The sequence below is a fragment of the Nasonia vitripennis genome (assembly GCF_009193385.2).
Source record: "Nasonia vitripennis strain AsymCx chromosome 2 unlocalized genomic scaffold, Nvit_psr_1.1 chr2_random0007, whole genome shotgun sequence".
Taxonomy (NCBI): Eukaryota; Metazoa; Arthropoda; class Insecta; order Hymenoptera; family Pteromalidae; genus Nasonia; species Nasonia vitripennis.
Window position 1 is genome coordinate 979,000 of NW_022279614.1, and position 12,850 is coordinate 991,849.

General features: G+C 38.6%; 2 protein-coding genes across 3 annotated transcripts in view; both read right to left on the reverse strand.

The window, feature by feature from the left end:
• The window catches only part of LOC116416484 (SKI family transcriptional corepressor 1 homolog-B), a 767,432-nt gene that overhangs the window by 718,793 nt on the left and 35,789 nt on the right, over positions 1-12,850 (reverse strand). The window lies entirely within an intron of this gene.
• LOC116416486 lies at positions 7,144-9,093 on the reverse strand. Of its 2 annotated transcripts, XM_031925226.1 has the most exons (3): positions 9,006-9,093; positions 7,709-8,944; positions 7,144-7,633 (listed from the first exon to the last, which is right to left on the reverse strand). In XM_031925226.1, the coding sequence occupies exons 1-2, from the start codon at positions 9,077-9,079 to the stop codon at positions 8,557-8,559; spliced, it is 462 nt and encodes a 153-aa protein (XP_031781086.1). In that variant the 5' UTR covers positions 9,080-9,093; the 3' UTR covers positions 7,144-7,633; positions 7,709-8,556. The 2 variants fall into 2 exon arrangements, with proteins under 2 accessions (XP_031781086.1, XP_031781084.1); XM_031925224.1 differs by lacking the exon at positions 9,006-9,093 and having other exon boundaries at positions 7,709-8,561.

A 12,850-nucleotide genomic window follows, 5' to 3' on the forward strand; every position in this document is an offset into this window, starting at 1 on the left:
AAAAAAAAATATTGATTGAATATATTTCATTTATTGAAAAGAAATAACATACTATTATTATTGGAATAACTTTCCACTACCTGGTATCGCGGACCTCTCTTATATTACAAGAATACATCATTATTAGAATAGTAGATAAACTATGTCAGTTCTGGCCCACCTGGGGAGGGGGATGGGGTGTAATGGTTTATAGCATGTCAGTTCTGGCCCACCTGGGGGCGAAATGTTACATGGCGTGTGAGTTCTGGCGCAAGCGGTAAGAGAGCGGTGAGAGAGCGGTCGATCAACGCTGGCGTTGTCGATCGCGAGATCCCCTATCGATGCAGCGTCTCGGTGCTGGCGGTGACGTCAACGGTCCGATGTTACCTTCTGCTGTTGATACCGACGGCTTGCTTCTTTACCGATATGTATCTTCTAGATGAAAAAAAAAGTTATCGTTGGCTATGCAGGGGATTTGAACCGGGAACCTTGCGGTCACCGGCCAAGCGTCTTACCGACTTACCCGTTACGGGAGGGATGACTAATATTCAATCAAATTAGCTCGCTACTTAAATCTCTTATAACCCTCTTTTTCAGGCATAGAATAAGTATTTGTGGAAAACTTTTGTGAATACTATTTCCAATCAGAAGATTTTTCCTTCTTTTCCTGTTTCTTATCATTTTTCGAATCAGGAAGAGGCTTATAACCTGCACTACTAGGTGGTGAACCCATGATGTACGAATGAGCATGATGTGGAAGTTTTCTCGTATTTATAAGTGATGGGAGCCCCAACCATCGCTCTCACCTGTGAGGTTCAACCATGTAACTTAACCTCTCCATAAATATTTTTTCACTCCCACTCCATGGATAAACCTTGTCTCTCCAATTACTTACATTGCTCTCGCATGTATTTCTTCATAAGTCGTACATTGTGAAGAGTACAGCTGGCTTTATAGGCGTCATTATGATGAGGACAAACCGTTACGAGTTTGATCTTGTCTAGAGGTGGATATCTCATTTCCGAGATGTCGATTACGTTGAATTTGAAACGTTCCAACCACTTCTTCTTCAAGGATCCCATTACCATTACTGCAGTAGAGTCATGAAAGGCTTCCCGAAGAATTTTACCGATTTCTGCATATTCGATTTCTCCAGATGACCATGGTATACCATGATACTGATATTCCAACCATGTATTCTCTTGCTTATATTTTTCTGTGAGTCGACGCCATGGAAAAGGCTGTTTGAAAAGTAGTACAATAGGTTCGATACCATCTCTTAGAGAAACTATAGATAACTAAGTACTCCATCTCGGAATGACTCTGACTAGCAGCAAGCTTTTCTTTATATCATATCCCCATCACTACTATCATTCCCACCACAAGCAGCGCAAGAAAGGAGGATTGAATGCTCGCGCATAGTAGTGCAAGAGTGGGGATATGAAAGCGCTCTACTCAGGAGAACATTGGGATGCAAGTTTCAAATCTCTCCATGAATTCGATTTTTGTTATGATACAATGTGTGTTATTAAATAAATCAAACGAGTTTTTTCACAACACCATTTGCGCAATTATACTGAACTATGCGATCATGTATAATTAAACAATAAGCAGAGGTTCCTGCGGGAAAATTATCTTTGGATTCAAATTCCAGCCGAACATCAACTGACGCGTTTTTCAAAGCTTCGTTCTGCTTTGAACAATCGATGACTATAAGAGGTAGATAGTTGATGAAGTGTTGCTTTTTCAGCATAGGCTCAATACTCTTGTCATAGTATGCATGTTGAAAGTTGGCATACATATCGTAGAGCATAGCATACTGATAGCGTTCAATATCTAAATTTAGATTTCCATAAGGATAGTATTGTGATTTTAAGAAGAGTTTAACATTACCGATATTGCAGTGATCGAAACGACTAGCATTAATTTCTTTTGCTGCCTTCCTATTTGTTTGGAAGCCGAGGATCACGAAGCGGGGCTTTTCTAACTGATTAGATGTTTTGACTGTCCAAACATGTTTGGGTGTAGTGGGAAGCAGTGGATATTCGTACAGCTCCCAACTACGAAAACTCATATCGATCGATTTACCCTTCTGAATATGACTAAGCATCCGGATTTTATGCTGATTAGATAATACTACATATGGCATGAGCCACTCAACTTTCATCAACTCAATCTTGAAATTCTCTTACTTTGCTGCAGTAGTTGTAGTTGCGACCTTCGTAGGTGTCTGTATTACGGAATTCAGATCATTTCTCGATCTAGTGAGAATGAGTTCATGCTTCACGTTAACTACTACTTTGCGATAGTCTTCAGTAAAGACTAGGATCCTACTAAGAGGTATAGATATATCAAAGTATCCTTCACTATTCATCAAATTCTGTTTCTCCTCAACATCGAGCCAGCCGACATTTTGTATGATTAGACTTTGACTGGAATTAATCGATACCCAACCTTTCATGAGAGTAGTTAATCCGACATTTTTACATTTATCGATGTCTATAGCATTTATCTCATATCGTATTTGTTCAATCATATGGCAGACGGCGTTGTTTACCAACATTGTATTTTTCACGAGAGTACCATCAGCTTTCGTTAGCCTATCACATACATGAAGCGAACTAGCTGACAGCAAAAGACATAAGTCTTGATGTTGCACCGAGATACGAATTTCATCACTATTATTGTAAGATGAAACGTTGTAAGGTTGATGAGCATGAATCTCATAATGAGATATTGACTCATCGAATGTCACGGGTGACTGTATATTTAGAATTTCTTCCATTTTGACAGCAGAAGAATATACACGTTATTTTCGACCAACTCTTAAGCCGAGGCTTTTTAGAAACTGAATGTTTTACCGTGTTAGCGTTCTTAACGTTCGCGGACGAGTGATGACTTTTCGACATTTTCGATTCCTTATATACCCGCGACCGTAAACGATGCCCATTATACTTGCTTCAGATGTAATCTCACTGTTATTACTTCACCGCGAAAATTAACTAAGTGTCCATCTTGATCAACTATACGAATTTGAATTTGATCTATGTTTTTCACAGTGATTGGAACATAAATAACTTGAGAAGGAACTTCAATAATCTTATAGCCTGGTGGTACTGCAGGGAAGAATTCATGTATTGCATGCACTTTCGTACCGTTTATATAGGCACCGGTAGTGATGTTACACTCGACTCGTAGAGCGTTGACTTTGAGAATGGATACAGGTAGATCAGAGCTATGAGACGTTTGATGAAAGAAGTCGTTGTGTGAAACCTAGCAATTGACCTATTGAATCTTTTGGACGAAAATCAATTATATGACTGCACTCTATTACACTGCGAAGAGTATTGTTATTAGTCTTAAGACTGAAAAGTATGTTTTTTTCAACTAATGTTCCACGAAGATAATTGTCTATATCTTCAATCTCGTAACTAATAGTTGGTAAGTAGATTACTTCTTTACCAACGTAGAACTTGTTGTTATCTATATCTATGTTTGGAATCGAATTGAAGGTTAATAGTTCAACCAATCCGAGAACGTAGTTCTTATACGATGAAAGTTCGATTGGCAGGAAAAATTGTGTTTCAAGTATAGTAGATGTACCTGAAAGACTCAATGTTAATGAATCACTCATGATGGTCAAATTGATACTGTTTTGGTAATCATTTTTTCACTCCTTTATATAGTCTCGAACTCAAGAATTCAAGACATAGATGCCCACAATTAAATGTATCATAGTCCTGATATCTTTCATAGTTATACTTTATTTTATCAACGTCCAAATATAGCATTAATTCTAGAGGTGGTTGAAGGTCACCAACGATTCACGATAATGTGGTCCATTGATAGGAAGAGCATTACGCATAAAGACACCTCGAAAGTATGGGATTTTTAAGATGTTAGCATACTTGATGTTAGAAACTCATTTCCAGGCTTAAGACGAAGACCGATCCCTGTTTTATGTAGTTTCAAATAGAGACCTTTACCAAGAGTTATATCTTCCATTTTTCTATTATGCCTCTGACTTTCTTCAAGAGCCTGTTTTGCTGATTTAGCATCATTAGCAGCTTTCGCTATTCCAGCAGCTCCTCCTGCAATAGCACCAGTCGCACTTAAACCAGCGAATATAGGTATAAGGATTGGTAAGAAACCTCCTACTTTCGATGGAACTGGTAGAATACGAGGAATACCAATGTTTCGTTTACCACCAGCCTCTTTGACTGCTTTTCGAGCTCCTTTTAATGCTGGATCCTCCCTCTAATACCTGGATCGCCACGAGCTAATAGTTTAGTGAGTTTAGTACCTGGTCCACAATATTGATAACCTGGTAGATGAAGTTCAATTGGAAGATTATTGATCAATCGATTAACAAGACCTCGTCCTCGACGTTTGTAAACGATCATTTCACTTTAAAGGTTAAACAACAACTAATATCGAGAGTATAAATACCAGCTCTATTCATAGTCTCATAACAGTTGTAATGCAGACCTCTCTATACAAATATGTTCAATAAACAGTCTGTTAAGCTTCCGGTAGTAAAATTTGATACTATTGCAGAGCCGGAGAAGAAAAATAAACGACATGGTGATTTACTTCCAGATAGTATTCGAGCAGTATTTTGTGGACGATGATGTCATAGCTCCTGATAATGCACTTCCAAACTCTATCATGATCTTCGATGATATAGCCTGCGAAAAACAAAAAATGTTAGAGCATATTACTGTATGGGGAGACATAAGAAAGTCGATTGTTTCTATCTATCATCTTGTTGATCTTGTAAGAGATAACGTCAATCTCTTAGTAGTTTTCCGACAAGATGAAATGAATCTCAAACACATACAACGATCATGTCGTATTCGCAGTTTCGAGAATTATGCTCAAAATGTTGGATGGATGATAAACATGTATTCTTACTGATTGACAAAGATAGTGTTATTAACAATGGTAGATATGGAAAGGGTTTTGACACTTTTGCTATAAATATAAGACACACTTAGTCGACATTCATTAGTCTATTTTTGAATGTTAAAGTATCAACATGGCTGATATTCAGAGACAAAAGAATATACTTCATCAGCTTGTGAAAGCGCAAAATGCTGTAAAACGCAAGTATAGTCTGTTGAAATTTGGATAAGATAAATTTGAACAGTCAATAGGAGAAACTTTTAAACTTATTGTTGATCCTCTCGAGAAACTAGTTAACGTAGTAAACGTAGTAGAGCAATAAAGAAAGAGGTTAAGGATGAAATGGTCAAAAATGAAAGTTCTAATGACAGTTTTGATGATGATATAATTGAACCTTATCATGAATCTGATTTTGAAACTGCGCTAGTGAGGATAATGATGGTGATTTGAATGATACGAAAATTCGTAGGGGAGTAATTCAAGAGCCCAGTAACGTAGCTGACATGTATATGACTATGTTGATGCATAAGCAGGATAATGATAAAATTTATGGAGTTCGAAAAGAAGGTTCAGAATGGATGTTAGGTGACTCATCAATAGTGTTTGGAGATCGAAGCATCAAAGTAAAAGATGGAAAATATCCAAAAACAGCTGGTTTGATGGAATTGCTCATTGCAAAACAACCCAAGATTTATGATCAAAGTGATTTGCAGAATTATCGAAGTATTCTGGAAGCAACACATGCTCATAAAAAACTATATTTGAGCACACAACCATTTCGTGTTCATAATAGTAAAAAATATACTAATATTATCAATCCTATGTTTAGTGGAAAAAGTGGATAAGGATTACCTCGTTATAAAATTGCTAGAAGAAATACTCGAATGGATTATGTGTACTGGGACGATTCAAATGAGCTAGTTGATCGTTTACGCTTATTTATAGCTGAATAATCACCTGGCAATCCTAGTCAACGAAATCCACTCAATCATAGAATAACTTCGCGAAGGAGGGTATATATACTGAGCTGTTTCATTTACAAACATCATTATCAAAATGAGTGTCGACGTGTTCGGACGTAATTTAAAAAAGAGTGAGGGAAGTCGTGGCCCTCCTGGTTTTGGTTTCAAAATCACAACAGATGGCCAATACGATATGGGTAAAAAGAGGTTATGCAACGTGGGAGATGCACAAAACATAGATGAGACTGTCAGTTTGTTTCAACTTCAAATGGAAAACCAAAAAATTCCAGATTTAATATCCCGATAAGAAAGAGACTTAAACAATTTAGATTCTCTTTTGGAAGCATACAGAGAGCAATTTGATTTAAAATTACTTACCTACAAGCTAGAAATCGATACTATAAAAGAGGCTATGCCACAGATCACAAGCAACATTCATTCTGCAAACGTTTAACATGCAACATAAAAAAGTAATAGTTGAAGAACTTCACAAACCAGCTCGACGGAATTATCCTCGTCGCAGTTTTGATGTTCGAGAATTACAACCTTATGCTAAAGCAAATAAGAGTTTTAGATATATGTTAACAGTCATAGATGTTTTCTCCAAGTTTGCATGAGCTGTTCCTGTGAAGAAACAGACTAGAGAAGAAGTTTCGGCAGCAATGAAGTCCATACTTCGTCAAGGTCGATTACCTAAGAATCTACATACGGATAGAGGCACAGAGTTTTATAATACCAACTTTCAAACTCTCATGAAACAGTATAAGATCAATCTGTACTCAACGTATAGTAATTTAAAAGCTTCTATATGTGAACGTTTTAATCGTACACTCAAGAACAAGATGTGGATTCAATTTAGTTTGCAGGGTAATTTCAATCTCAGATTTTCAAAAGATTTACTTGTGAGAGTAGATTGCCCAAGAATCCTAAGTTTAATATTGGTGATAAGGTACGATTGAGTAAAGTGAAGCAAGTTTTCGAGAAAGGCTATACACCTAACTGGTCAACTGAGATTTTCACAATAAGTAGAGTTGCAGCAACGAACCCAGTTACATATCATCTGAAAGACTATCAAGATAATCCAATCACAGGTGGATTCTACGAACAGGAGCTCTTGAAGGCGAAGTATCCAGATGTTTATTTTGTAGAGAAAGTCTTGAAGAAGCGTGGAAAACAAGTATACGTTAAATGGTTAGGGTTTGATAGTTCACATAATAGTTGGATTGATAAGACTGAAATATAATTTTCTTTTTCTGGAAGTGATAAGAGCCCCACCATAGTTAACTATCTCTCCATTAACTTCCTTTATTTATTCAAACAATTATTTACAATGGTTAACATTTAGACAATACAAAATTCAATGTTATTTTCGCATTTTAGGTCAGGGACAGCTTCATCTCCTTGGCTTGACTAGACATACTCTCAAATGTCTCTTTGTCCTTCTCCAATGCAGCTAATACACGGGAAGGGAGGAACACCTGACAATCATCGTCTAGAGTAGCCACAATTCTCAGTCCATATCTGGTTTTGACTGGACGTAGGGATGTCACCCTATGCTTCTGTCCGGTCTGTAGCTAAGACATCTTCTTCGTGGGAAGGAATCCTCCGCTGGCAATCTTGTTGATAGCGTTCATCTTTGAGGTGTTTGCTCTTTAGCTCGTTGATCGAGAATGATTTCGAGAGCATTGGGCTTCCTTAAGTAAGTCTTCCCCACCACTACTACCAGCGGTGACGGCGGCTCACACATCGGATTGGTCGGCAGGGAGTCTGCGCAGTAGAGCTGTGATCTGAAACAAAATGTATGATTAATGTAATAACAATTATAATTGATATTATATTAATTATAAATGATTATAACATACCTAATGTAATTTGACTCTCTTCGCAGATGGCTCATCTTCCTCGATAAGCTGATATCCATCAATCATGTAATGACCCCACGGTAGAGTATCCGTCTGACCGGGGATGAGGTATCGCTTATCGTCAAGTGGACTCAGAGCGATCTTATGCTCCTTCTCGGTTTTGATAACGTGGAGGCGGCTGCGGATGTGCTTTTGTTGTCGGGAGATCGTTGCCTTGTCTCGAAGACAATGGATGTAGTCGTCAAACTCAATGGTTGACTTGACGACTGACGACTTCATACCCTTTGCCTTCTTGATAGGTTGCTGTCCTTGTACCTTAATGGAGTAAATCTTGCTACGGAGGCCAACAAACTCCGTCATGATGTTGCCATTGCACTCGTCCTTCATGAGTCCGACTATCTTCTTATTGACTAGAGGAATGTTGAATTGATTATCGACCGGATAATCAGAAGTGTCGAAATCATGAAGGTCAGTCTTCATTACAGCGTACATATCTACATCGCTTACTTCATAGATGAGACTGTGTCTGTGTAGAGGAGCTTGGCCTTGTCTCCCACCCGCTTTTGTATGTACTCGTAGTGGACGCGGTAAACAAGACTTTTTGACAAGTCCAGCACTGTCAATCCGATGTAGATCGGCTTGCGGACTGAGATCTTGGTTCGGGCAAGCTGGACTGCCACGAGATTCTAGTTGAAAATCGCACAGCTGTGGAAGTTGGGCTGAGCAATGTATGCCTCACATCCGTAGCGACCTTCCCACTTATTTACCAGCTTCACGTCGACTCTCTTGCGCTCATTTTCCATGGTCTTACCATACACTGCGTTGTTGAAGAGTTTGAAGAGCATCTTCTAGAACTCATTCTTCGCATTCTTCCTCATCTCGCTGTTCAGGTCAATGTATGGCTTCAACCATGGCTTCTGGTCAAACTGGAGAGCACGATGGATATGCTTCAATCGAAACCCGTACTTGAGAGCTTGCTTGAGAGCGACGTAATGCAGGACATACCGCTCCTTACTATTTAGAGTGGGTAGCACCTTTTCTTGGTTTGAGCCTGGAGGTGCAGCATGCTCTGAACAGAGTGGAAGGTCCTTGTGAGCATCATGGAGACTTTCTGGATACTCCAGATCTACTTCCAGGGTGTATCCTACAGAAGCATCATCGGGAACATTGAAGAAGTCACAATTCAGGTCTTCCACACATTTGAAGCCATCACATAGCAGGGATTGTATCATGGCCCTAGAAATATAGGATTTATTAGTATATCATCATTAATATCATTATTTCAATATGAACTTACCATCCGTATAGGTTGTTGACATCATAGTACATCAGATACTTTGACTCTTCATCCTCGTTGTATCCAGACTCCATGTATCTATTATTGGCCTTCGCATATCTTTGCAGCATTGGCTGATACCACCCCGGATGCCCCGCTCGACAAAGAGCAGCATGTCAATTAACAGCTGGAGCTTGATGCCAGTATACTTTAACATGGCATCCCATATAAATCCGGGGGTGGTATAGTAATGAGCAGGATCTAGCTCATAGGTATGGAGACACTTGGATCTGAAATCTTCAAACACATTGGCGAGGAGAAGTACGTCAGTCTTCAGATAGAGGTCTGAGTACTGGCCAAGAGTTTTGATGTTGAAAGCATTCCAGACAATTTGAGCATGGTTGTAGTCCTCGTCTGATATATTGCTATCATAGAGGCTACTATTGAAGCTCTCTTTGTCTGGAAGCGAGGTCTCGTTCAGATTCTCAAAAGATTTGATGTGATCATAGGGGAACACGCCTTTCCTCCTAAGCAAATCAATCTGAACTTTGCTAAACTCCTTCTTGAACTCTTTATCGACTATTTCCAACTTGTCCAAGTATGAGGCAAGCTTGTCAAGTGACGATGACATGAATCGGAAGGAATCAATAAACTTGAAATTGATTTCGATTCCATCAATATGCTTGGTGAAGGAGATGTACTTCTCTTTTTTTTGCGGTATAATAGAGACTCGTCCCTTGAAGTTATTGGCAAGCTCCTTTATAAACAAGTGCGAATCATATCCGCTCAGGTTGTGAAATACAACTGGAATAGTTCTCGAGTCTTTATAGTTGATATTACAACTGTTATGAGCCGCTCCACAATATCTGGAAAAGAAGAATAGTTATTAGATAAAGAATATAATATAATAATCATAAATAATAATAAATAACTTACAGTCCCGTAAGGTGACAATGATCTCGGACTTTGGCATCCTTCTCGTTGAACAGTCCTTCACAGATGTGACAAGTTGTAGCAGAATCAAACGATCTCTCATCCACATCCTTCATTGACACTGGATTCTCGCACATATTGGCAAGTTCTTTAGCTAGCATATACAGTTGTGAAACGAAGCATTTCGCAGGATCTTCGTCTTGTTCAGTTTCTCTTCTATAGCTTATATACTTGCATTTTGATTCATCATAACTATATTGAACATAGCAGCCAACGCTGAGGGGTATATGTTCTTGGTAAGAGCGATTATCATCAACAGGCTTGAGAATACATTCGAAGTCTGCATAAACAACTATTGGAACTCGCTCTTTGTTATTGACATTTTTAAATTCCAACACACTGTCTTTCTCTTGAGGTAACAACACTTTGCATTTGTTCACTTTTGTACAATCAACTTCATGAGTTACCAATTTAGCCTCATCGTAAAAATAGTGAAGACAACGCTCACATAGATAATTTTTATGTAAATTCATTGTGAACTGCGAGTTGACTAGACGAGATAGATCTTTAATCCATACATAATGAAACTGTGGAACTTTTAAATTTTCTTGTTGTTCCTCATCATCTATATAAGTGTCTTGCACAAACAGTAGGTTTACATGCTTATCTTTCTTTAAAGCTGCCAAGTGACATGGAGATACATTAAATACACTACCCTTTTTCTTTAGTATGAAGAGATTTACAGAGACGTCATTCTGCTTCTCAAACTTGGGTATTTGCTTCACAGCAACCGGAAAGTCAATATTTTTAAAGTTCAATTCATTCGTATAAGCTTGATATTTTGAAACTCGCTGCGCATGCTTTTGTACGGGATGTACAGCTGAGAGAATAGTCCATTTAAAGCATTCATTGTCTTCATTTCGAACGTTAACGCATGCTTTCTTGCTTTGTATGGACTTTGGCAATTCAATGTATGAACCAGCTTTGATGGGACTAAGTTTGTTCATATCTACAGTCAAGTTGAGAATTGCTCTTGAAGTCCATCCTGAATCTCGTTCCTGGAACTCTTCCATGTCACGTTCGATAGGCTGTTTGACATTAGCTGCAAACCATTCTTTTAAGTCTGTACTTTCATAGATTGATGCAGACTTTGTATTGAAATATTTCACTTCCGCAATCTCTTTATTTTCTTTGACAATCATGTACTCTGCAGCGAGAATTGTGTCAACTTTCATCGACTTATGCACTAGTAACGCTTCTTCAATTTTCGACATAAAGAGAACACATGCGTCTTCCATGAATGAGATTATGTCCAAATATTTCACGTTTGTTATAACACTAGTTTTGAGATCATTCTTGAATGCTGATTTAGTATCACCCCACGTCATACAAGGAGTATCATTAACCCCTTCGAGTCTACTGCCAACTTTTAGTAAGCACTTATTGTTGAGTAATCGATGAATACTATAAAGTTGACCACATGAAGTTTGACATGTTTTTTTCTTATAAATGTTCAAGGCTGGTGACTCTATCAATTCTTTCACTTCACTAATAGCTTTAGAGGTTAAGTTAATCGATCTAAACAAGTCGCTAGAGTTTAAGTCTCCGTCGCAAGCATATTTTACAATATGCCACAACTCTTTCACTATGTCTACAAACTCGTTTGTTAAATCCATTGCTACTCACTTATTTATGGAGACAGTGATGTTCAGCAGTTTGTTGGGCAGCGATTCGTCGTCTAATGATCAATTCTTTTCACAATACTTTTTCACTTTTATTCGTCGCACTTTTTTCACAACACTTGTCACTTTTACGTTGTTCAACGGTACGACATCCAGCAATTTCATCCTTCAGCAATTCGTTCTTCAGTAGTTCACTTTTTTTACACGGCACTTTTTATATTACTTGTCTCTTTTTACACAGCAGCTCCTTACTCTACAAGTCGATGAACAATAATGATTTTTTAAAGCATCAACGACTCCTTAAGTAGAAGTCCCCCCCCCCCATAGTAGGAAAGCTATAACGCTGATTGGTTCGTAAGAATGTAGAAGGGGAAGCATTGATCTGATTGGTTAAGACGTAAGTGGAGGGGAAGGTCGTCATCTGATTGGTTGACATAGCTCTCGCAAGCAGTATAAAGAGGAACCTGCTACGTTTTAGAAATCATTTCATCATGGCGTACGTAGTAGACATCCAAGGCTTCAAGCACACTTGCAATGAGTTCATCTTCAAAGAGATAGCGATCATTGCTCTCGTCTTTCTCTTTCAACCACCGTACTCCTGGAGCACGCTACCGAGATGGAGAAAATGTGAGAACCGATGGTTAGAACGCAACTACCTAGAAATATCCTGGACTGATGGAGAGATTCCGTACGAGGATCTGGTGCACACTCTTCATAATCTTCTACGAGAAGCATAAAATATATGTCAAAGGTCCAGAAAAAAGAAGATGGTTGGAGAAAATAGTACCTAATGTTTTTGATCTTGGCGAGATAAGATGTCCATCATTGAAAGAGCTGCGGAAGAAGAGATATACAACATGCAACAACCACAAACTATGTAAAAAACCGGTATGTGCAACTGAAGGAGCATGCGCACTGAAGACTTGGGTGCTTGAACGGAAACTAAATTTGACAGAGGATATTGATGAAGTAGATAATATGTAAAAATCATAGATCCCTAGTATATATCAGTCGGTTATGTCTCCTACATGTACCGACAGAGATGGACAGAGAGCTCTATGTCTGTTTTCAACCTGAAATCAGTGATTGCTGCATCAGTTAATAACTTTTCATGCATTTACCAACAGAGCGTTTGGGGTCTCTTTTCATCCAGAAATCAAGTATCAAATTTAAACCGGATGTGATACGTTGTGACGTCACCTAGCGGCGAGAGCATTGGTTCGCTGGAGTGGTGGGGGTAACTGGCTCGCT